Source organism: Hydra vulgaris, chromosome 01, assembly GCF_038396675.1.
Source record: "Hydra vulgaris chromosome 01, alternate assembly HydraT2T_AEP".
Taxonomy (NCBI): Eukaryota; Metazoa; Cnidaria; class Hydrozoa; order Anthoathecata; family Hydridae; genus Hydra; species Hydra vulgaris.
In genome coordinates this window covers 66,219,451-66,246,065 of record NC_088920.1, presented here as the reverse complement: position 1 = coordinate 66,246,065, position 26,615 = coordinate 66,219,451, and the positions used below count along the sequence as shown (strand labels likewise).

The 26,615-nt window shown below is 30.4% G+C and overlaps 1 protein-coding gene and 1 long non-coding RNA gene across 2 annotated transcripts; both read left to right on the top strand.

Moving 5' to 3' along the window:
* Positions 1-1,146: 1,146 nt before the first annotated feature.
* On the top strand, positions 1,147-1,881 carry LOC136074946 (uncharacterized). Its single transcript, XR_010635585.1, has 3 exons — positions 1,147-1,261; positions 1,334-1,523; positions 1,657-1,881. It is a non-coding gene; the product is annotated as an uncharacterized LOC136074946 (long non-coding RNA).
* A 6,031-nt stretch (positions 1,882-7,912) lies between these two features.
* On the top strand, positions 7,913-18,863 carry LOC100197595 (dol-P-Glc:Glc(2)Man(9)GlcNAc(2)-PP-Dol alpha-1,2-glucosyltransferase). Its single transcript, XM_065788967.1, has 2 exons — positions 7,913-8,416; positions 17,666-18,863. Exons 1-2 carry the CDS (start codon positions 7,982-7,984, stop codon positions 18,680-18,682), a joined length of 1,452 nt encoding a protein of 483 aa, XP_065645039.1. The 5' UTR covers positions 7,913-7,981; the 3' UTR covers positions 18,683-18,863.
* The last annotated feature ends 7,752 nt before the right edge of the window (positions 18,864-26,615 follow it).

The following is a 26,615-nucleotide window of genomic DNA, read 5'->3' as shown; positions in this document are numbered from 1 at the left end:
TAACTTTGACAACGGCAAATCCAATATCTTACAAATTAAGAAGTGTAAACTAGCATTTTACTTAGAAACTAGTCAAGATCGTCAATTTATTATGCTAGGTGGTTTTTCAACTGATCCTTTAGAGAAAGCCTTTAATAATCAAAGACACAGTGCCAGTGGGGCATACTTTATTTTGCTCAACAAGCTGTTGAGAGAGTGCATATTTACCATGCTTTATTACTACTAAGATTTGATGCAACTTTTTTGGACTGCTCATTGCATTATTCTTGTGATGGATGTATTTGTCAACTAACTGAAGAAGATAGTGAGATTTTTATTGTACTGAATGACTTAGAGGATTCTATGAAAAAAGCAGAAAATTGTTGGGTATTTATATAGCTGGGTACATCGTTCACAAATCAGAAATGGATAATGCTGAAGATACTGCAGCTAAAGAAGCCTCTGACTGTGTCAGAGGGTATTTTTCTTTTACATTTTATTTTATTTATTTAACTAGATTTTGCTGTTATTGTTGATTGTTGTTGAAAATCAGTATAAAATCAGAAATTCAGTATTCTGAAAAACAACTTGTATATATCAATTTAATTAATCTAATTTATTTTTATCATTCTCTTTCAAAAATTTATATTAGAATCTCATCTAATTTTTTTATATAACTTATATAGTAACTATAATATAGTTATTTGTAAGATTCTAAAAGTACTGCACAAAAAGTATTTAAACTACAATTAAAATAAAGAAAGATTTTTATTTTTTTTAGTTGAAGAGAAAATTAGTCGGAATTTTTGCTGTTGTTGTTGTTGTTGTTGTTGTTGTTATTTTAGTCAGAATCCATTCGGTTGCGCGATTTTAAGGCCTTTTGCAAGCCTTAGACTAACCAGACATTTTACGTCATCATTTTTAGTAACGCCAGAATCTCAATGCAACTAAGGCCTGGTACACATTTTTCCGAACAAAAATATATAATTTTTTAATTACAATATATGTAAGTTTTTTCATCAAAAAGTATGACATATTTAATATGTATGGAAAGATTATTTTATAATCCACTATTATAATCTGGTAAAAGTTATGCAACTATTCTTATGACGAAGAGTCGCGCTCCCTTTCAGAGGAACGTAGTAGGAAATGATTAGCTTCATTAAACAGAACTAAACTCAAAAACAGTTGTCAACAATTGCTTCAACTTTACTAGTTTGTGGAAAACACTTTATCAACGATGAGATACTGTATATACTGTGAATATAAGTCTTGAAAATAGGTTGTAGTTTAACTTTACTATAAAATATCTTTTATGTTGTGTTATATTTATTTACGCATTTTGTATTTTAAGAAAACCAGCAAAACTATTTGAAAAAGATTTTGCAGATTGGGTTCCAACACTATATATGAGTAGAGAAGGAGGTTTAATGTCAATGAAACTAAATAATGATTTAGAATTAAAAGCAGATTAAAACGACGTAAAAAAAGAAAAGCAATGTAAATTCCTCAAGTTATTGATAATAAAAGTAAATTTGACAAAGGTATACTTTCGTTAATGAGTTATTAAGGGAACTGATAAATCAAATTTCATTTTGTTTTACTTTAAAAAGTACATATATCTTTTTTGTTTGTTATTGTTTTAAATGTTGTTCTAGATATCAGTTACTGTTTTAGGATCTCGCATTTTGACGATTATGTCGATCCAAAATAGAAATGCAGCAATATGTGTTCAGCAAGACCTGCTATGCAATTACAGTGTGCACATACAATTTTGCCACTACGTTCTGCCACAATCCATGGACTAAGTGGGGCCTCGTTAAGGCGTTGTGAATGAAACACCTTAAAATACAAATTATAAAGTAATAAATAGATATAAACATTAAAAAAATATAAAATTATATGTACATACTTTATCAATATTTTGTTTCTTACCTTTCGCATTAACGGGTGATGCGGAAGTTATCGGACAAAATAAAAACGTCAATAACTTATTTATAAATAAAAAAACAAACTACTATTATATCTTTTTTAAACAAAGCATTTATCTTTTAATAAAAATATATTATTTTTTATATGAAAAAACACCACCATCTGCAATTGATCTCAATTTTGCTCTGACGCCTTTCATATGCGACTGTAAAAAGTTTAAATCAATTTCTTGTAGTTTTAGTTTAATGCGATCAATCAAAACTTGCTCTGTTGAAGCTTGCCAATCTCCCTCGTAAACCTTCTGTGCCAAATGTCCCCAAAAATTTTTAATTGGTCGTGCTTGAAGCACATTTGGAGGATGGGATTCTTTATAAACGTAATAGACATATTGGTTCATCCAATTTAGAGAATCTTTAGAACTTGCTAAATCTGAGAACTTGCTAAATCTGGTCAAAATAAATAGTTAAAGTCTCCATGATACTTGTGAATAAATGAAAGAAGTCGTTTTTCTAAACATTCATTAATATAGTTTGATGAATTGATCGCTACAGCCTTGGAAGTGCGAAACAATGGCTCGGACTTACCACGATCAGATATGGCTATCCACATTAATAATTTTTTTGAAAATTTCACTTTTCCTATAAAACGAACACTTTCTGGGCATGTCTTTTTGTTGTTTGTGTAGTATCCAAAATTTCTAGGCATGTTGTCCCCTGCAAAACAAAAGTATTTTTCGTCATCGATGACTAGAAGCGATTTTGTGTTATAGAGTTGGTTAACTAGTTTCCTGCTTCTTTTCTTTGCCTTTATTTGCTGTTCTATAGTTTATTTTGGAGTCTTTTCACGTTTTCTATATTTATTTCTATATTTATTATTCATTTTTTTTAACTGACGACCAATTGTCGATTGATTTACACCGAATTTAATACCTATTTTTCTCCGACTGACCCCTTTACGATTGTTGACAAGTCTCATTAATTCGGCTTTCTTTTTTCAAGTCCAGGATGTCGGACGACCAGGATGGTTTCTATTAGAAAACGATTGAACAGTTTCAAGTCTTTTTAGGTTATCATATATTGTACTTCGAGCAAATCCTTCCTTTTCAAAATGATTTACGATTTCATTTTTTTATATATTAGGTTTATTTACAAAAAACATTTTTAGTCGCTTTCGAAAAGACTCTCGTTCAGCTGCATTTAACCTCATTTTAAATAATTGTGTTTCAAATAATAAATTTTATATTTTATAGAACGTTTATGCCTACGCATAAAAGCACAAAAACTAATTATTATGCTCAAATAATGAAATTAGGATTTGTCCGATAACTTCTGCATCACCCGTTACAATTCTCAAACTTCCTATGCTATTAACTCCCACATTCCAAACCCATCTTTCTAACACTTGATTATATGCTTTTATAGTCCTTCATATCCTCAGCTATACAAGAACTTGGTGAAATAAAAGATAATTTACTACATCAGCGTAAGTTACAGCTGGAAAAGTTTCTTCACTGTTTTTGAATTCGCTGTCTGGTATTGAGTAAGGATCTTTACTATTTATAAGTAGAATTTTTTTATTATTTCTGTTTTTGAAGGCAGATCAAGTGTTTTGTTATAAGACATTTCTTCACAGTAGATATTTAAGTTGTTAAACTTGATATTTATTTTATTTAAATTAAAAAAAGGTTTATACTAATGAAAAGTTGATTATTAAGCCACGCTGAAACCAAAATTTTGAAATTAAAACAATTACAAATCACTTTAAAATGAATATCGCAAACAGTTTGTCTACATTTTTATCCTCTCATAATAGCAAGATTTTCAAAGTCACGTGTCTATACACTATATATGAGGAGCCCATCTGCAAAACACTTTAAGTCCGAGTAAACTGATTTTGAGAAATTGAAGTAAAACTGGCCCACGCCTAATTAGCGCTCCAAAAAAAATTATGTTTGTTAAATTTGCATCATTAAATGGACGCCATAATATCACGTGCATAAAAAAAAATGCAACTTTACAGGATCTCGAAATAAACCTGTTTGAAATATTAATTTGGCTTATTTTGATAATGTCAGTTGGACTTATGATTGATTATATTGAAAATGTTTGGTTAAATTCACATGGCTTGTTAGTTTATTAAAAAACATTGAAATATTTTGATTTATTTAGCTTGCGTGAATTATAGGTTTTTTATTATCATACTATAAATAAAGTAACGGAAAAGGAAGTATAAATCAAAGGGAAAAACAAAATATTGTTAGTTTTTTGTAAAGAAACTGATCAACAACAAAACAAAATTTGAAATACTACAAAAAGTTAAACATGTCTGCTTACAGCATCTTCAGCAAGACAACTGCATATAGTATCTTTCTCATCTTCTAGGCGTCTTCTATTAAAGAATCATTAACAATACTTTTTAAAAAATTAAAACGCTTATCCTGCTACCAGTTCACTCCTACATGCACAAGAATTAAAATTTTGATATCTTTCTTTTTAGCATCTGAAACAGGGACTCCTTTCTGAATCTGAGATGGACAAGTAAAACAGTCACGCTCTCTCTCTTTGTTATAATCTGAGAACTGTTCTCAGATTATAACAAAGTTTAAAATATAGTTCTCCTTGGACTTTAATATTTTTAAGTGATCCTCTTGTGATAAAAAAGCATTTATTTTCCTGAATTTTGATTGGCAATGGTTTTTTAGAAACTCTAAGAGATATTGACTTAAAATCTAACACACTCCAGTCTCTTTCTGCAATTTTCACTTTTCCCTGTGTACTGTAAACATTATAGTACTCTTCTGGGAAATATCCATGTTTGTATTGCAGAGCTTGTCAAATACTGCACTGGAACAGGAAGAACTACTCTTTTTGAAATCATTCTCATTCCAAGTATAGATAGTGACATTATCTTGATTTAATGATCCGTTATTCTTGTTTTCTACAACACAAAAGTTGTATATGTAAAGTTGTCTACTGTAACAAGCTTGCTGATCTGGAACTTTAGGAATGACTTGGTTTTGTTGATGGTCAAAGCAAATAATTTTTAAACCATCTCTCTGCTCCTTTAAAAGATCATAGAATGCATTTACTCTACACTTATAAATAACTAAATCAGTAGTTAAACTGTTCTTCCTTTCTAAATTATTTTCAATCTTTATTTGGTTTCAAATTCACAAAATGAACATGCATCTGATTTAGAAGAACCAAACCCTTAATTAAAGTTGATTATAAAATTTTAAGAAAACTCATGTCTCTGGTAGATTGGGTTTTTTTTTTGCATACATTTTCCATACTGCTTTAATACTTTTAAGCTCTAATGGTACATAAAGTTCTATAGATTTCTTTCTGCTATAATGACTCTCCCTTCCAATATATATATATATATATATATATATATATATATATATATATATATATATATATATATATATATATATATATATATATATATATATATATATATATATATATATATATATATATATTAGGGTGATTCTAAAAACAACTTTTATTGAAATTGTCTGCTGCCACCCCCGGAATGTGGTGTATGTAATAAATTATTACTAAATTTAAAAAATTTTTTAATTAAAAAAAAATTTTAGGAGTCGCTCAAGACCCTTAAACATCAGACAGGTCCCTAATATTTTGAAAAAAAAAGTTCTTTATTATTATTAGCTATTACATTTAGGGGATGGCAGCAGACAATTTCAAAAAAAGTTGTCTTTAGAATCACCCTAATATATATATATATATATATATATATATATATATATATATATATATATATATATATATATATATATATATATATACATATATATACATATATGTATATATATATATATAAACCGAATGATAAAAATTTATCTTGTATATATATATAAGATAAATTTGTATGGTTCTTTTTATATAAAACTTTTAATATTCACAATATGAAAATACTACTTGCCTTTCAACTTGTTTTCTTTTCCTTGCGTTATCCTTAGTAACACGGTGGCTTGCTTTTTCTCCAACAGCTATAAAACCTTGAGTAATTTCAGTCATTTTTTTTAAATGTACAATGGTGGCCAAATTATTAGGCTAAAAGCAATTTTTGATGCGTTTGTGAAATTTATTCATATGTAATGCAACATTTTTACTTCAAAACATTCTGAAAAATTAGAAAAGTTTAGAAGCGCAATATTTTATTGTAAAAAAGCACAAAATTGAACCGTTTACGTATAAAAGCAATTAAATACAATGCAAAATTTGGACTTGATATTCAAATGCTAAAATGACTTAAAATTCGCATTAATAAGAATAAGTTAAAATTTTAATAAAAATGCAAAAAGTAACAATAGGAAATGAAATAAATTACAATGGCAATGAAAGTTCGAATTGTTGAAACATGTCAGTTAATATTTTGTATGGTTTCCCTTACTTTTAAGTAGATGCCTTCAAGGGTCCACCCTTGAAGACATCCCATGAATAAGTTTTGGGCAAAGCTTACGGATTTCGTCGTCATGATGCCAGACATTGATCAAAGCCTCAGTCAGTTCCATCTTGTTTTTTGGTTTCACTCCTCCTACTCTTCTTTTGACAATCTCCCACAGGTTCTCAATGAGGTTCATGTCAGGTGAATTACCTGGCCACGGCAGACTCTGAATGTGGTTGTCAGCTAAGTATTTCTTGACTGTCTTCGTGGTGTGACAAGGTGCTCCATCTTGCATAAAAGTGAACGGTCTCCGTCGACACCATTTGCCAAGTTAAGACAGCAGTTGTGTCTCAAGCACCTTCTTGTATTGAACTTGATTCATGGCGCCTTCAACAATATACAGTCGTCCAGGCCAATGAATAGAGATAACTAACTAGACCATGACATACGTTGGGTGCTTTACTGTCTCTGCAACACAGCCAGGATGAAATTCTTCACCGGGTCTCCTACGGTTTCTTATACAGCATTTCATGAGGTGCCTGTTTTTTTCTGCCACAATTCCCAACACGGTTGCCTCGTAATTTATCACCAGTCTGCATCTTCTTCTTCATTCTCGATTCCGATTTCTGACTTATTTCAACATTTTTAGCAATCTCCTTTTGCGTGAGTGATGTCTCTCGTAGATAAACCTTAACTCTGGCCAATTTTGTCGGTGACAAGTCAGCAGCTTTTCCTATCTATTAAAAGGAGATAAAATGCTTTATTAATTAAACATGTTTCTTCATTTTTAATGTAGAAAATAAAAATAAATAAAAGATTGACCTTAATGTAATGTCAAGCAACTCTTATTAATGTAAATTTTCCTTTAATTTCTGCTCATAAACATCAAACAAATAAGAAAATACTGATCTCTAACAGATAGCAGGTGACCAAATTTTAATATTCAATTTACAGTTAAAATTTTCAATAAAATGGATCTTGAGCGAAAATAAAAACAAATTGCACTTATTATCACTTTAGCATTATTGGGCTATACATGCAGTAACTATATAAACATTAATTTAATAACTAATTTGTGCCAAGGTACATTTGAAAATAATCTCGGTTTTGTTGCCTAGTCTAATAATTTGGCCACCACTGTAACTATTAGATAAAACTTGAAGCGCCAACAAAAAGTACGCTAATTTTAAAATAAGCACTCCTTTTATTGGTTGCTAAAAAATCATAACGTCATTTGATTCGCTGCGGACTTAGTACGTTTGGAAACTGTAACCCTGTTTGACTAAGTGTTGTGATATTTTCCCTAAATATTTATAGGACCTAGAGTCTCTTATTAGATTTTAGATAATTTTTAAATGAGTATAGATTTCAGTATCTAGAATGTAGAAATGTAATTTACTCAATTTTTTTATTTTTGTGACCTAGCGCGATTTGCAGATGAGCCCCTCATATACCAAATCCGCTCTCCGCTCGATCCTATAAAATCTGCTTGATCTCCACTCTCGATCTCCGCTCGATCTCCGCTCGATCTCCGCTCGATCGTATAAAATCCGCTCGATCTAAATCCGAACACTCAATATCATATTAAATCCGAACTTGTCGGACCAATGACTTCGTTTTGTTATTTGCACTCATTTCCATTTATCTAAAGTGAAAAATGGAAGAATTGTTATTCAAGCGTGGCGTTATTTCATTGATATTTTCTGTGCCTACAGCTTTAATTTTTATCGCAGTAAACAAAAATGAACCGAATCCCTACATGGACGAAATTTTTCACATACCTCAAGCTGGTAATTTTTGTCATGGTAATTTTACACACTGGGACAATAAAATTACAACCTTACCTGGATTATACATAACAAGCCAAACAATTTTGTCGATAATTGCTTTTTTATCTAATAATTCTCTGGTAGAACTTTGCAATGTTCAATGGTTAAGATTCACCAACATTATATTTGCATTGTGTTGCTTTTTTGTTTTAAAAGAAATAATTTTAGTACTAAATGTATCAAATATGAGTGCTCCACCTAGAACAGACAAAAATAAAATGGCTTCTGATGATAAGAAATCTAGTTCTAATAATGCTATGGAGGTATTATGTTATTTCAATTTAGTTTTTAATTAGATGATTAGAATGCGTTAAATAGTTTTATAATATATCAAAGTTTATCATTTTTTTTTTTTTTTTTTTGAAATTATTCAATCTAAAAATATGCTTCCGATAATAAGTTCATTTTTAATCTTTTAAATAAAAATCATTATTTTTTAGTTTATTTACTTTAACTTTGGTGCAGTGTAAATGTGCAACACTTTTTTATTTATTAAATTTGTTATTAAATACTAGTAAGTTTTTAGTGATAACTAGATTATTAAATAGCATAGTTTGGTTTTTGTGTTAACTATGTTATTAAATAAAAAAATGTATTGTTATTAATTAACAAACTTACTGCTCAAATGAGCTATTACCTCTTGTTCCACCTACCAAAATTTAATCACATTTATATCATACTAAATTTTCTGTTAAGTTAATAAATCTTTTACATTCCTTTTATTTTTTTGCATTCCAGTTGTTTTATTGTACTTATTTACTCTTAAAACCTTTATTTGTTTATTTTTATATTGCACCATGTTTTTTAGTTACCTTTCTTCTTTGTTTTTCTCAAATTCATATAGTTTCTACTCATTTTCCTTGTTTTAGTTTTTCTTTATTTTTTTAGTTATTTTGCCACAATAACTAAAAAAATAAAGTCATAATTTTAAACACTTAAACTAGTCATGGTTTATGAATTTTGTGCTGATCAAAATTCACATAAAAACATAAACCTGAAAAAAAAAATCTTTTAATAGCTATCTTTTTTTTCTGCAGTTTGAAATTAATTAAATTCTTAAAATATTTATAAGAGAAATTTATCAAATTTTATATATAAAAATCCTAATTAAAAAATTTACTGTGTTAGGTATTGTACCTAATATAAATTTTTAGAGCAAGTTTTTTGAGATTATCAATTTATTTTTCTGTAATATTAAGAACTTCTTTTTTAATCTTTCTTAGCAATTGATTATAAAAGTCAAATGTTTGTAGGTATTTAGATTTGTCTTTCCTATAGCTTTGTCTCAAATGACTGATAAAAAAATAACATTTTGTCAGTAATTGCTTTGTCAATAATAAACTGCTTTGTCAATAATAAATTGGTTTTTGATAAAAACTTTTTTTAATATTAGATATTACTTGCACTAAAGCTTTACTAAGAGAATTAGTTTATGAAATAGTAAAAGCCATTGGAACAAACAAATTAACTTTTGTAAAATTTCCCTTTTGACCAGTAGTGTAGGCAGTGTTTTTTGATGTTTCAGATATGATGCTTAGGCATTGTGCTAACTTAAACAGTGTTTTTGCTAATGTCAAGTGAGAATTGGTCAATTTGATTTGAAATAACATCAAGAAGATTACTGTTTTAAAAAGAAGGGAACAATAAGGAACAAAAAAAAAAGTGATTGAATGAAAAGGGGTTAAATAAAAGCGCATAAATATTCTGAGTATTTATTCCAGATTTTACAACAACCAGGTGAATTTATCGTGCTTGCCACTTTCTTACTCAGGATTCTTTTCAGATCTTTATAAACCTCAAATCCGTCTTTGTATGGAGTACTGTTGCCATATCTGGGACAGATCTTCTAACAATACCCTTTTTCTTTTAGGCAAGGTGCTAAATCCATTCTAAAGATAGTTGGACCTGCTCTTGCAGCCAACATCCAACCATTATCACATTGCCATAATGTTGCTTCTCTTTTCTGTAAATACTATAATGGGCACTGCTCTAAAGAGCTAGTGTCTCTTGTGCCATCCACTAAAATTCATTCTCGTGTTACTTGTCTTTCAATTAAGTCTCATCTTTTATACAATTTACAATCTTTTAAGTTGTATGTTAATCGTTATTTTGCTCTATAAACTTTATCTTTTCAATTCCAGTAACTTCCAAATCTAATTGTGGTTGCTTGCAGCCTTGTATGAAGTGAAGATGTTTCAGAGAACTTTACTCAGCCATAGATAAATATGACACTTTAGGCAGTAAACAATGAGTTTGCCTTATTTCTGCTCATCAACTCATAGAGGGAACAAAGGTATTTTACATGACCTTAACAATACACACCTAAAGCCGGCATTAAAACCATAAAATCGAGTTTTAGAGCTGCACTTTTATTATTAGGTTTACATTTTAGAGCTGCACTTTTATTATTAGGTTTACATAAAGAGTTGCATATGAACTACCAAGAAGGCACAAGCAAAACTGATGAGTAAATACAATATAGTACAGGTTTGCATTTATGTCTATTAGATAAAGAGTGGGTGCAGGACTTGTTATTAGAAGTTTTCTGCTTACCCCTAAAATCTTTGCCTGAAAGTTCTTCTACAATTTAATATCTGGATGCAAGCAATATTTGCAAAGATAAGAGTATTTTTATTGATATCCATCTTTAGCATTTACTAAAGTCAGAGTAAACTTCTTGCATTTTCCCTAGATAAGCAAACCCTTCAAGACAGCTAGAGACGAAGTCTTAAAAACTTAAAAAACTTTTCAGCACTTTTTACACCTGATTTGTTTACCTGCTGTTGTTGCTGTTGTTGTTGTTGTTGTTGGAGTTGTTACTTGCTTTATTTGCTGTTTATCGTTGTTGTTTTGTAGCTCGCTTTACTTTTTTTTCTGTACATCTTTTAATCTCTTAAATATTTTTAAGCTATAGACACTCCACTTGAATTTTGGCATGTCAGGATTTTTCAGTTTTTTAGTGTTAACATGTTGTAGGTGAAACATTAGTTGCAAAGCTGCAGTAAACAATTAAGCTGATTGCATTTTATTTCAATTTCCTTTTGAATAGCCAGAGTTGAGTTTGGCGTAGATGGTAAACGGCATATCCTGATGCTTGATATTATTTAGATTCCGAAGGCAGCAATTACACGGGTGTAGTTACTGATGCTGCTGGTGGTTATACTTTTAGATTCTTTTGGTAGAGATGATGGTGTTTTAAGTGCAGGGATGTGTTGGCACTAAAAAGCCCGTGTGAGATTTTTCTGAAAAAGGCTATTATGCTGGATTTTACCATTTATACTTGATTTGAAGGCTAATGAATAAATGTTTTATGTATGTAACTTAAACTAATTTGTGTTACATTGCTTTATAAAAAAAGCTGGTTTTTATCAGCATTGAAAATATTGCTTAAAAATATAATAACAAATCAGACTCTTTTTTTTTTTACTTTTGTTGTCTAAAATAATTTGTATGCTTTGAAATTTAGGTTTTTTAAAATAACTTTTTATATGATAACTTGGAATTTCGATTTAACAAGAAAAAACTTTAATTAGTCTATTGACAATCTCTTTTGTTAGGGGAACCTGTATCTTTATCTATTTAAAAAGTATAACTTAATTTTATTTTATTAATTAAGAATAGATTTTTTTTTTCCTTTTCCAAAGATTGATTCAATTGTAAAACTTTTTAAAAAAGTAAATTTTTAAAATAATTTTTTATCATTTTGAATATAATTCGACTGCATAAAATGGTCAGATAACAAACTTAAGATTTTAACTTAAGGCATTTTTTCAATTCCATGGTTACATAGAAATTAAATGATCAAGTTATCAATGAAATTAATAAACTTGATTGAGAATAAAAAATTTAAACTAAATAGTTTTTTGGGTTAATAATTTACTTGAAAAAATAAATAAACTTTAAAGAAATAGTTTTTTATCACTTATAAATCAGAGATCGCGATCTTTTAATTAAATAATTTTAAGATTGCAAATACCCATGAGACTGTTGTAATGCTTAATTCAACCTTTGACGCAATTACTTTATTTTATTACAATTGTTAAAAGCAAGTTATGTTTCCAATTTTGCTTACCTTGGTCTCATATTTTTAGTTTTCTTATAACTAATATAGTAATCACGGAGAATAACAAATTTCTAAAAAAAATTTTTTCACTCCACCCTACTGTACTTGCTACTTCTTCATCTGGATGGATGGAAGATAAATAGTTCATGCAGTGACTTACTGGATGTACAATTCTGCCATTTCAAAAATTCATTTAAACAGTGGTGTGCTAGCCTATGAGGCTATGTAGGAATCCTGCATGGACCTACAGCTTTTTATTTTAGTAGGGCCTTTTAGGATATTATAAAAATCTTTTATAGAAATCAAGGAGAATAGTTTTATTTTTGAAAAAGGTTATTTTCACTCCACTGTAGTGTACAGCATTGTCTAGACCAATTAAGATTTTTTTAATTTTTTTAAAAACAATGTGTAAAATAAAAAATTGACACAAAATGATTACTAGCAGCATTAATGCAATTTCCAACTGTATAATTGATTTTTTAATTGCTACCAGTTCAATGGTTGTTTATCACAGTGCCTTTCAAACTATGTTTTGCTTGCCATGATCACTTTCCAGAGAAGCTAATTTCATTGATTTTCTACATTTGTGTTATGAAATGTTGCTAGCGGCTATAATGCTCAAATTGTAACTGATAACATTAGTTTATTAAAACTTGTACCAATCTCTTCCTGGTAGGTGAAAAAAAGGTGAGTTTGACCTTAGTGTTGCAATTGTTGCTTTCTACTAAAGCCTCATTTGGGTAATTTGAGGAGTTATTCAAGTTGTTGCAGCATTTTTTTGTTTGAATTGCGGCCAATTGTTTCATCTATGTCAGGTTAGGTTAATTTATGTCCGGTTATTCAATTAAGGTCAGGTTGTCCTGCTACTGGTAACATGTAACCCAGTACAACCTGTTTTATGTCATGCTGCCTTGTAGATACTTTTTTAGGCAAAGGCTAGGAGAAGCCAGCTCCAGCTTAAAACACCCCCTGCCTTGGGGCTCTTGGTTGAGTAAAGGGTAAAGGTGTCTCGATAAAAATATTCATATTGGGCAGATGTTAAATGCATCCAGCTACTGTCTTGTAGAAGTCCTCCTAGGCATGTTTTTGCATGTGTTTCTGTTTTTATGACTAGGCAACTCATTCTATTATCTCCTAATGAGGGTACTGCTCTAAAACTCAGTTTTATGGTTCTGAGGCTGGCTGGTAGTCCAGTTTCCCAAACTCTGTGGTAGCTGTCAGAGAAGCTGATTCCATCAACAGCTGTAAAATATTAGAGTACTAACAGTGCCATGTTGTGCATGGATCATATCCTTGTTCCTACTTTTGGTGTGCATTGTTGAGGCCACATTTGAAACCCTTTGTTACAGCTTAGGGTTTAATAATAGTAATGAGGCAATTGCTTGGACTATTAAATAAGGTGTACTGATTTCTATCTATGCTTTGATTCAAGTTCTTTTACAAATCTAAAAATGAGAAAAGTACCAAAAACTATAAAACACAAAAAACCATTGTCATCACCAAGTTCTCTAAATCTATCATTCATTAATATTGGTGGTCTTCGAAGTAACTTTTCTTCTGTTGAGTTTTATCTCTTGCAAAGTTCACCAGACCTAATTGCTCTTTGTGAGACTAATTTGAGTTCAACTGTCTTATCTTGTGATCATAGTGTTGATGGTTATCTTCCTTTAATTTGTAAAGACTCCTATAGTCACATGCTTGGCCTAGACATCTACATTTGTAAGAATTCACCCATTTGTCCGGAAACTAGGTTTGAATCCACAGACTATACTTTTATGTGCTTTTGTTGTGCAGCATTTCACTCTATCGCCTTTCTCTTTGTTCTATATCGCTCTCCTTCATCTCAAGACTGCACTCTTTTCAATGTTATTTCTGATCAAATTGACCAAGTCCTCTCTCTTTATCCATCAGCCAATATCATTGTTGTTGGTGACTTTAATGCTCATCACACTGAATGGCCTGGGTCTAGTGGCAATGACTCTGCAGGCATTAAGGCCCACTACTTATGACTTTCTCAATTTCTCAAATAGTCAATTTTCCAACTTGCTTTCTTGACAACCCGAATCATGGGGGCATTTGAGCTTGAAAGAGATCTCACTTCTGCTACAGCATGGGGCTCACAGTGGCTGGTGAACTTTAGTTCTGATAACAACCAATCTGCCAATCATTATTGCAATAATTTAGGTCATCCTATATTTATGAATGGTAATGTACTTGATGAGTCATCTATCCCTCATCTTCTAGGATTAACTCTTATTTCCGATCTTTCTTGGAAACCATATATCATATCCATTGCAATTTTAGCATCTGCTAAAGTTGCATCTCTTTATTGTGCTCGATGCATTCTAAGTCTGGATTCTATTTTTTATCTCTATAAATCTCAAATCCATCCTTGTATGGAATACTGTTGCCATATCTGAGGCTGATCTTCCAATGATGCCTTTCTCTTTTAGACAAGGTGCAAAAACGCGTTGTAAACATAGTGGGACCTAGTCTTACAGCCAACCTCCAACCATTATCACATTGTCGTAATGTTGCTTGGGTCTCTCTTTTCTACATATAGTATAATGGACACTGCTTTAAAGAACTTCCAGCTTGCAGGGGTGGATCCAGCATGTTTTGGTCTTCAAGATAACTAACTTCCAGACATGGAACAAACTCCAAGCATTTTTATGTTTATACTTATGTCAAATAAGGATGCTTTGCAAAAAATTGCAATGATTGGAGCCTGGGAACAAAAATGCCTCATAATTTGCACTCACGTTTGGGGCAGGGGGAGCGAAAATTTTGGGGTTTTTTGTTCTCAGGCTCCAATAACCCCAATTTTTTGCAAAGCATCTTTATTTGACATAAGTATAAACATATAGATATTTGGAGTTAGCTCCATGTCTGAAAGTCAGATATCTCGAAGACCAAAAAATGCTGGAAAGTGTGATTAAAATCAATTTAAAATTTATAGGGAGAGTTTATAGAGTCATTTTTTAGTTTAAACATAATTAATAAAAGTCTTTTTTACAAAGTTAAGAATTAATGTAGTTCATTTAACCCCATAGTTCACCGTTTCTGTTTTTAACTCATAATTTTTTAGTGGAAATTGGAAATTTAATTTTGAGAAAGATTTCTGTCACTTCCAAAAAAAAAAGGTTGTTGTTTTAATTCTCGGTGGAATTTTGTTGTAAAAAGAGTTAAACAGAAGTTTAAGATTCTGGCTGTAAGATAGAAAATGTTGTGAATTTATCTTATACATTTTTTTATTTTTGCATAAAGTTGAATTTTTAAAGAAAAGTAAAAACAATAAATGAAAAATATAATCCCAATCCTAATCCTGAACCTTCCAAACCGTATAGGTCAGTTAATACAACATTAAAATTGTTATATATTTGACTTGAATAAAATATGACATTAATTTTTTGAGTTCTATTGCTTATTGGTAATTTTGGACATTCTGAAACAGTTTCTCCAAAAAGTTTTTAATTTTTTTTATCCTTACTATGCTTTTTTTATCTTATTGGATTATTGGATTATCAAATATTGTAAACTAGGTGTTTAAAGTTTCTCTAAAGTTTTAAATTGGACAAACCTCTGGGACATTAGCAGGTTTCTCATTTTTTTTACACATACTTATTTTTTTAATTTTTTTTTTGCTGTCAAAGATTGAGATGATTCTTGATCAAAGGTTCGAAAAATTTTGTATTTTTTTATGGTTCTAGTAATATATGAAGGCATTGCTTAATATTTCTTCTAACATGTTGATTTATTACCATTTTTGATGATGCAAACAATGGTGGTTACTATGGTTACTAAAACTTTTAGCTGAAACAACTTATCAAACTTATCTTACAGATTATAAATTATCAAAAATCTTTGGCTCAAACTTTGACTTAAAATTATGATTAATATTATTTATAGATAAGCTTTAAAATTTTCAGTACAGAATCAATTGTTACCAGCAAGCGTGCTTTTGTTCAAGTTAAAAAAAGATTCATTGTCTAAAATAAAAAGTTAATTTTTATACTTTCATTAATTTTTTTTACTTTTTTCATATATGGTTTTTCGTGTAATATATACAAAATTCTGTTTTTTTATTTTTGCTTGTTTTCATATGTAAGAGGGTTTATAAAAATTTAGAAATTCTAAAAATTTGAGTAACCAACTTCTTTTGAGTAACCGACTTCTTTTGGTTCTTGAGATATTCAGCTTTAAGTTGTGTTAGTTTATGCAGGTTTAGTATTTTTCCAAAAACTTTATGAGAGATTTCAAATCTGAAATTTGAAAGTCTTTTATATGGCGGATTTAAATTTCACTCAAATTTTTTAAATGTAAAATGAGGAATCAAGGTACATATTTTAGGTATTTTTGACGGTCAAATTATCAAAGTTCAACTCATATTATTTGCTTTTTACAATTTAAAATTAAGGCAACAAACATCGAATTTTGTGAATGTGGCCTTTTATTTTAAACTTTGTAGTACAGTATTAATAGTGGCAAATAAGAAGAAAAAGTTACAAAAATTACAAGATAAAAAATAAGCAATTCAAAATGTCATAGGATGTACCAAAAAAAAAAGACAAAAGTTAGATTATTCAGACAAAAAAAAGTTCAGAAAGATACTTGTAAAGCTTTTCAAAAAGATACTTACTTGTAAGACTTTTCAGAAAAATTCTTACTTGTAAGACTTTTCAGAAAGATATTTACTTGTAAGGCAGAGGCCTTGTTATGCAAGGTTTGCGTTTTTGAATTTAAGGTTAAGAGAAAGCTTCAAATAAAATTAAATGAAAAAAAAAAGGAGTAATGATCTCGGCTAAAGTGACAATAGTATATTCTCCTCTGGCAGAAAGTGGCCAGAGCCCCGGCCCCGGCTAAAAATGAGACTTTTTGCAAATCCTGCCCTGGCAAAACTGTAAGATTTAGCAGGAGTTGATAGCCTGGACTAGAAATAAATTTATAATTCTTTATATATTATAATTTTATTCTTGCATTTACTATTGTTTAAATTCTGGCATATATTTATGCCAGTATTTAATAAATAGGGACAGATACAAAAAAAGGATGCAACTTGTTAAATAAGAAGCCAAGCAAGAATGAGTTTTGATTTCTTGTAATAGAGATGATAGCTCGTTTGAGCATTGAGCATTATTAGAGAAACAGCATAAAAAAGGAAGGCTAAAGGCTAAAAAAAGGAAGCCTGCTGCTGCTGATGATGATGATGATGATGATGATGATGATGATGATGATGATGATGATGATGATGATGATGATGATGATGATGATGATGATGATGATGATGATGATGATGATGATGATGATGATGGTGATGATGATGATGATGATGATGATGATGATGATGATGATGATGATGATGATGTTGATGATAATGATGACAATATATATTTTAAATATGTTAAAATATATTTGTTTACGTGATATAAAAATAGTTTTTTTCTTTTAGAAAAGTTTATCAAAAGAATTCAACATTAAAGCAGATGCAATGGCGTTAACCCTTTTAAATTTTCCTTTGTTGTATTTTTTCTCATTTTTTTACTATACAGATGTAGGTTCGACTTGTTTTGTTTTGTTAAGTTATTTATTATCACTTAAAAAGTACCACTTTTTTTCTGCAGTAAGTGGAACTGTGGCTATTTTTTTCCGTCAAACAAATGTTGTTTGGATTTTTTTTGTTTTCGCAAATAGCTGTTTGGAATTTTTAAGCGCTCAGAATTTAACTGAAAGTAATGATCGTGGTTTACTGCAAGCTCTATTTGATGTTATACTGGGTGGCCTGAACAACTTCTGGAAACTTTTATTAACATTTTATCCATATCTGTCGGTGTTTGTTGGGTTTGTAGTATTTGTTTATAAAAATAATGGACTGGTTGTTGGAGATCGAACAAATCATGAAGTTTCTTTGAATTTTCCACAAATTCTTTACTTTAGCATATTTGTTATGTTTTTTTCTTGTCATTTATTGACGAGATACAAACAATTTGTAGTTTCGATAAAGAAAAGAAACATATGGTTCTGCATTTTGACTTTTGTTGCAATGTTTTTAATGGTGCATCATTTCACTATGGCTCACAGATACCTCTTAGCCGATAATAGACATTACACATTCTATGTTTGGAGAAAGATCATAAACAGATCTTGGTACTCCCGTTACATGCTAATACCTGCGTATTTTCTTAGTTGGATGATTATGTACAATGAGATGAGTAAATCAAATAAGAAAATATGGATTTTCCTTTTTATTTTGTGCGCTTCTGTTGTGTTGATTCCTCAAAAGTTGCTTGAATTTCGATATTATATTGTGCCATATATTTTGTTTAAACTTCATCTTCCTGTTTCAAGTTTCAAAGAATTAGCTCTTGAATATTTTATGTATTTACTTGTAAACGGTTTTACATTTTATATGTTTTTGTTTAAACCTTTCAGTTGGGTTGATCATTCTTTACAACGTTTTATGTGGTAAAAATCTTAAATTTTTGATCATGGCATGCATGGTAACTATGGCAATATAAAGATCTTTAAAAAATTATGTCAATTTTTTTTTATGAATCTGATTTGTACTATAAATCTAAGATAAATAGTGTTTATTTATTTTAATTATTATATTTGTAATAATAGTGTATTAAAATAAACTCTAAATAATTTAAGTATGATGAAATTTATCTTTACATAGCATAACATTTATTTTCATGAAAAATTATCTTGATAAATGGTATAAATTGGGTATAAAATAAAAATGAGTATAAGTTAAAAATAATTGCACTTGTATTAAAGGTAAATCGTCGGGGGTTGTGTAAATCCGCGTAACTAACATTGTATAATACAGCGTATCAGATCTAGCCAATTAATATTGAGTAAATAAATTAATAACTTTAAGACCTAATATCTGTAGCGCAGATACGCGGTATTACTCAATGCTAGTTACGCGGAGTTGCACTATCCCTGACGAAATAATAATAAAGCCAGATATGCATCTGGCTTTATTATTATTTCGTCAGGGTATTGTCTAACGCCGACAAAATAAGGATTGCTTAATCGATTATCAAAATATTTGAAATCATATTGACGCAAAGTATTTGAACATTCAAGACACTAAAAGCGTCGCCTATAATCATGACTGTTTAAAGAAAACGTTTTTCTAGAAACAGTCTATAAATTCTGAAAAAAATGCAACTATTGAAAAAAAATCTGACTAAAAATATCTGATCAATTTTGACTGGAATCTTTGCAATTCATACAACCTATTGCTTTCTTCGTAAAGTAAAAAAGAAACGATGGTCCTAAAAGTTACGTATTTGTCCAAAAACACATAAACTCCAGTATCTCTTATGCGTAAGCGTGAATACTTACAATACTACAGTGCCGTATGAAATGGTCAATTCGAAACTTTCCATTTAAGTTCTCGCACTTTTTGATAAAAAGCTCTAAAAAAAAAAACAATTTTCAACTTTCCCTGCAAAAAACGATTATAAGTAACAAAATTTTTTGCAAAAAAGGATTATTAGTAACAGATTTAAAGTAAATTAAAAATATTGTTTTCAAAATTTTTGAAAATCCATACTTTTGCCATCACTAAAATGACCAAAAAATTACATCGCGCCAGCCAAAATACAACAAAAAAAAGTGTATGGGCTTTTACTAATCTAAATTAAACCTTAATGTAGTCACATAACATTATCAAATGAGTAGATAAGATTATTCGTATTTTTTGTCACCACTACAACGCACAATGGGACCAACCGGTATTTTTTCAAAAATCAATAATTCTGTTATGTGATTTTTCGCCTTGATATTTTTCACGTATTTGTGACGTATCTAGGTAATAAAAGAAATCAAACATTTTGTAAAAAAAATAACAAAGATAAAGTTATACGAAATTTCATACAAATTATACAGTTATATTAAAATAACAATTAAAGTTACACTTTTGCTTAAAATAAGTTTAAAACTAAATTATTATTAATAATCCTAAATTAAATTATTATTAATAATTAAAAATTCATCACCTTCTATTTCCAACAATTCTTTAGCTTCGTCAAACAATTATTTGGATATTAAAAAACTTGGTTTATTTTAGCTAAATATATAAGGATCAAATGTATATAACATAATATGCAGAACATCTTTGTTTGTTGATAGTATGGAACCTTGTGTGATGTAACCTATATTTCTTGTAGTCTTTATTGACTTCCTGTTGATAGTATGGAACCTTGTGTGATGTAACCTATATTTCTTGTAGTCTTTATTGGCTTCCTGAGCCTCTTTGGATAATTATCCTATAGGCAAAACTGCATAATGCTCTATTATTTTAGTACCATGTATACTTTACTATAGTACTTTATAGACCGAAGTTGGTATGTAGTACCAGAATCTTGACAAGGTTTATCAATGTGCAAACCAAGCACGTCTCGGAAACGTTTTTTAGACTTTTTTTTTTAAGTTGCTTATTTTCTGAATTAACAAAAATTGGAATCAATTGATTAATTTTGGCTTCAATCTTACTGACAACCACTGTAGTTTTTATTGGCATTTTCTTTTGCAAATTCTAATAAAATTAATCTGAAAAATCTAACAGATGAGCAAGAAGGGTTCTGCCATATAACTGCAGAAGTTTCTTTGTCTGCTAGTCGAATCGGAACAGGGGAAACTATAAATAAATTAGCATCCGATATTTGTTCGTTTTCTTCCGGTAGAGTTTGTTTATACTCACTTTGTCGGGAGGATCCATCACGTCCCCATTTAGCGAACAGCTTAAGACAATTGTAATTTGTCGATTGTGACTTTATCTTTATAATACGGCATACTGTATGGTCTAAGAGATCTTGCGATTGATTTTTGCGTTTATATTTATCATTATACTGGCGTTTATATTTATCATTAAACTATCATTATACATTATCGTTATGCTGGATGATGGCGGGTAGCAAGCCGAATTTGCTTCATTTTGTATTTAATACTAAGGCTTTTTTTTATTTATTTATTTATTTCGTCACTTTTATATACAATTAGCTTTAATACATTTATAAATTAGATAAGAATTAGAATAATGACAGGAGCAAGTAGAAGACTGTAGTCTTATCATCAAATCCCCTTTCATTTGAAGTTTTGCAATAAGTTTCACGAGAGATTAGCGTGACATTAAAAATTTTTAAGTAGAAATAAACCAATGATATAATCATCCATAAGGGGTCATCCATAAATGATGTCAGTGTTTTTTCAAAATTTTTTGACTACCCCTCCCCCCTTTGTCAAACTGTCAATTTTTGGCCAACTCCCCGTTATATATGATGTCAGTTTTTGTGAACTCCTTCCCCCCCCCCTCCCTCCTAAAAAACAATAAAAATGCTTAAAAACCATTGATTTTTTTTCTGGCTAAATTATACATTTATATAGTAGTAGATCTCATCAAATTGTATTATATAATAGTCGATATCTCATTAAATAATCAACTAGGCAAATAGTATTATATATCTTTAATATAATCTTCCCATGGGTTGTTGAAGTGATCATCGATTGAAACAATAGGTAGTGAATGCTCTCCGCGCGCTAAAAGGATATCGTATTCATGAGGTACAATCAAATTCGTTGCGTCAACTTCATTTTCATGTAACCATTCAGCAGTTTCCGAACTCTTCTGCAAGGCGATGACTGCCAAAAATTCTGTCTGACGCTTGGCAGCGATACGAACAGGTTTGGATCCTTTTGATTAGAGGGAGTGTTATAGCAGAAGAATGGATAGAAGCGTGCTTTTTCAACATAGCGTGAGAGACAAAGTAGATATTGCACTTTTTACAGATTCTATCAGCTAGGCTAGGCTGAATTGATGGACAAAACACATCATACGGCAATATTGGAAATCCTTTCGCAGTACGAGAAAGAATACTTTCAGTGTTTGATGCGATGAGCATAAAGACGGATGATGGAAACAATTCTTTTGCTACTTCTGAGACATCTACTGCTTTAAGCCCGTCTCTCATTTGGTTGACAGGGACAGGACAACAAGAACGATTTTCACATTTCACAATTTAAGTAAAACATTGACTTGTACGAAGATGATCGGCAATCCAACGTTGATTTTGTAATAAAAGGCTCCTTGACTCTAGCTCTGATTTGTCTGGATCAATATACTCTGCAATGGTTGGATAACCGTCAATTTGTAGATCAGACCAAATATTAGACAAAGCCTGTCCAGCAAAACCAAAGTTCTGTTTTTCTAAATTTTCATCTAATGTCCTACCTGATTTAAAAAGATATGTTGGTTATTATAGATTAAAAATTATATTAACATTTTTACAAATTAACTTTTGTCAATGTAATTACCTCGAGAATCAAGATGAGTTCCGTAATGTTCGTGCGGAAGAATCACCCCAGATAATTCTTTACTTAGAGGTGCCATTCGTCGCTCAGCTATGTTGAATGCACTGCGGCCTGGAGCGTTAGTCATGATGAAAAGAGCGTCAAGGTTATTATTCAAGAAATGGTGAATCCCAATTTCAATTACTTTCTGGTACCTGGGATTTTCGTCGGGTCCTCCATCGACGCTAAACACAACGATAGGCTTAACCATATTAGTTTGAGGATCTCTGGTAATAGAGTCGAATTCTTTGATATCCAAGAGTTGAAAGTCTAAACCACGAGCGAAGGCGGTCAAGGATGCCTGTTTTCCTGATTTCCTGAGTTACCCGGTACTCCAAATGCATCAACAACGGCGCCTGTTTTTTGGCTGCTGTGATTCCAATTGGCACTCTAGCCTTGTCGTCTTGGCTAATTAAACACACTTCATCTGGCCCTAAAATAGAACAAACTTCTTCCACATATATTATAGTTGAACTGCAAAAGAGTCCGTCAACATGTTTTAAATGAGATTCATTCTGAGGACTGATCAAGTTTTGACGCGCCTTTTGCCTTCTAATGTTCCGTAACTTCTCGGAAGTAGACGAGTATAGAGAGTGTTCTTGCTGATTGCAAATCTAATTTTGTTCACCTCGGATGTCAATTTGTCGAGAGTTTTAATGCTCTAAATAATAAAGAAATATATTTGAATATAATTAACTTCTTTACAGAAAACGGGATTTATTTCGTAAATTATATTCAAATCTAATCTTGAAATTAGTTGTTAACATTTCAAGGATATTTACAATAGCGCAAGTACTAATTAAGAGTAAAATTCTAACAAATACAATATTAACAAACATAGCTAAGCTACCATTACCAGAAGAACCTCTGACCGACGTCTTTCATCAGTGGACGAACCATGGAGAGCAATATCCATAATCGCCTTCAAAAGAAGAGGTTGATCTACTTCTAATGACGGTCGACCAGGTTTCTTTCTGATTTTCGGTTTTTCTTTGACTTCTGGATGCTCCAAGCAGATTTCCTCCATTCTAGCTTTTTTCAGTTCTCTAGTTTTCTTCTGTTGAGCTTGATCATACTTTTTTTGGCCAGTTTTTTACATAGATGAGCTAGTTTCTTCCTTTTCTTTTTCTAATCATCCTCCTCAGCTTCAGCAATGAATTCACTTCTCTTTCTAGTCTTCAGTCCAGCAACTTCACAATTTAAAGCTGCAATCTCAGAATTGAGCCACTGTTCTTGCATTTTGTGATTATTCGTGGTCAACAAACTCAAAGTTATTGCACTTTGTTGATCATTAATAACAGATCGCTCATTGGTGGGCTCAACAAACTGTGAGGAATTCTTGTCAAATTCAAGTGGAGTATACGTGGGGGCAGACTGTTTTGGAGTATTTGCCCAAAATAATAATTGCTTGCTCTTGAACTTCATTGCCTTTTCATTAAAGAAAATTGATTAAATACATTACTCTTGATTCAAGATCCTTATGCACCAGTTTCTCTTCTTCTAATGAATTCCATATACTATGGACTTCTTTCTGGATATTAGCCTTTTTTTTATCGGGATGAGCATTTCCATACGAGACCATCAATAAGTTAAGTAATGCGGCTTTATCCATATTTTAATATCGATTTATTAGTATTGTTTACATCACAATCAGAATAATGACTATGCTCATTGTTAGCGCAAGCTTTTTAAAAGAGTTTCTTCAACCCCCTAGGGAGAAATTAGCGTTTCGAATTTTCAATAGACTTTATGTGTTTGCATTGCATCACGTTTTACAATCAACTAGAGAGCAATTAGAGTTTCGTATTTGAAATAACGACAATTTAATTTCAAAAAATGACAAATTTATGAGTTTACTTTTATGAGTTTACTTTGAACCACATTTTATAATCCGCTAGGGAGCGAATAACGATTGTAAATTTTATATGCGAAGGAGTTAATTTTTTTCTACCATTTTCTATTGAATTTTCTATTGAGTTTTTTTTAATTTGTTTTTTTAATTTTTCAAATGAATTTTTGTATTTTTTATATTTCGTTTCATCATTTAAAGTTTTATTTTTAAAAAAATTATCGCAGTGCTTACGCTTTTCTTTAGAAGATTTTTTAAGCCCTTTGTCATGCAAGGGTTAAGCAGGTTTTTAAAATGAATTGTTTTCTTGGTCTTTGGAAAAGATTTTTCATATTGTTTAAAAAATAAGCGTATGAAAAGGTCATAAGCATTATTCGCATCGTTGCACTCAGCTATGAGTTCCCAATTGGTTTCGTGAATCAAATCGCGAAATTTTTTTTATAGAATTGTTGTTTATTTGTTTGACATAGGTGGTAAAGGAATTATTATCTTCAATGGTTAAGCGATTAGTTATCAGAAAATTTGGAAAATGGTCACTTATATCGGATTTTATGATACCACTTTCGATTTTACAAATCATGTAGTTATTAGTTATAATATTGTCAATGATTGAAGAAGTTAAAGGAGTTACACGCGTCGGTTTGTTTATTAACGGTATAACACTGTGCTGAAGAAGTGTATTTATAAAGCGCCTGACGTTGGAATCGCAATTTGTATTTAAAAGGTTTATGTTAAAGTCACCCGTTAAGTAAATGTTTTTACTTGTGTCAGGTAATATGCGCTCCAATGTTTTTGAAATAGTTCGAAAGTGCCATTAGGTGGTCTGTATAGAGCAGTAATGAAAGTATTTTTAGCTTTTTGATTGATTATTTCAATAGTTAACGACTCGCAATCTGCATTATTTATGCTGAGGTTTTCTGTCTTTTTGAAAATAAATAAATCTATAACAAAAATACACACTCCTCCACCGATGCCCTTTTCCCTTGCTTGATGGATTGATTTATAACCCGATAAATAAAAATTTGAGTTTGAATCATTTCCATTTTGAAACCAGGTTTCTGTTAGGCATATTACACTAAATTTGTGGTTTAAATTTTCTAACATTATTTTCAAATTTTCAAAATTTTTATTCATACTCTGGATATTTAGGTTTAACAGCGAAAAAGAAGATGACGAAGAATTAAGAAAGTTAGAAGTCTCACTGACATTAAAATAATTAGTTTCGATGGAAAGTTTGTCAAAAATGTTTACATCAGGATCAATGTTATTTGTTAAAAGTATATTATCTCTGTGAGACATATTTAAAATGTTTGTTATATTGGTTTCTGCCGTGTTAAATGTTAAAAATTATTTTCTTACAGCTATTTATGAGATTGATCATATTTTATTTTTTATAAGTTTTACTAATAAGTTTTTCGTTATTTTTAATGAAAGCATATTTTAGATTAACAATTTTGTCATACCTAACGGCAACATTCTCACCGATTTGACGTCTTTTTTTGACTTCAGTCAGCAATCTCTTTCTAATAATTACAGTATCGAGCGAAAAATCTTCGTTTATATACATGTTTGTTCCTTTTAATTTGTGCGATTCTTGAAGGATTTTGCCTTTATCTTTGTATCTAAGTAAATTAAAACTGTTCCTGGACGTCCATCCTTTCAAAATCCGGTCCGATAAACTTGCTCGATCTCATCTCCATTCAGTCCTTATTTATTTGATAAAAATAATTGAACTTTCTCTTCGGTTTCAATCCAAGTTTCTTTTGCACTTTCTGGTATTCCATCAATTCGCAGATTTTTCTTTCGAGATCTATCATCGATTCTTCCGTATTTTTCGTTTCTATTTACCGCTAGAATGTTTTCCTTTTCAAAGCGTCCGTTGTTTTCTTCGTAAGCTTTAGCTATTTTTTTATTGAAAAGTTCTTCTTGAAAATTTAAAGATAATTTTACGTCTTCAATATCTTTTACCATAGTTTTGATTTGGTTAGCATTTTCTTTAAAACTTTGTTCGACTTAATCAAGCCGCTCATTGATGATTTTCGTGTTTGCACTTAAAATTTCGACAAATATTTTTTCTTCTTGTTTCAGCGTCGCCTCTGTTTCTTTTCTAAATTCCAATAACATTTCCTAAAGCATTTTTTTAATTTCTGCAAGTGTAACTGCCATTTGTTATAATATTTTAACGTACAAT

Coding starts and splice junctions, on each gene's coding strand:
- LOC100197595 (XM_065788967.1), top strand. CDS start 7,982: ATGGAAGAATTGTTATTCAAGCGTGGCGTTATTTCATTGATATTTTCT. Junction 8,417..17,665: donor GTTCTAATAATGCTATGGAG/GTATTATGTTAT, acceptor TTTTTCTTTTAG/AAAAGTTTATCAAAAGAATT.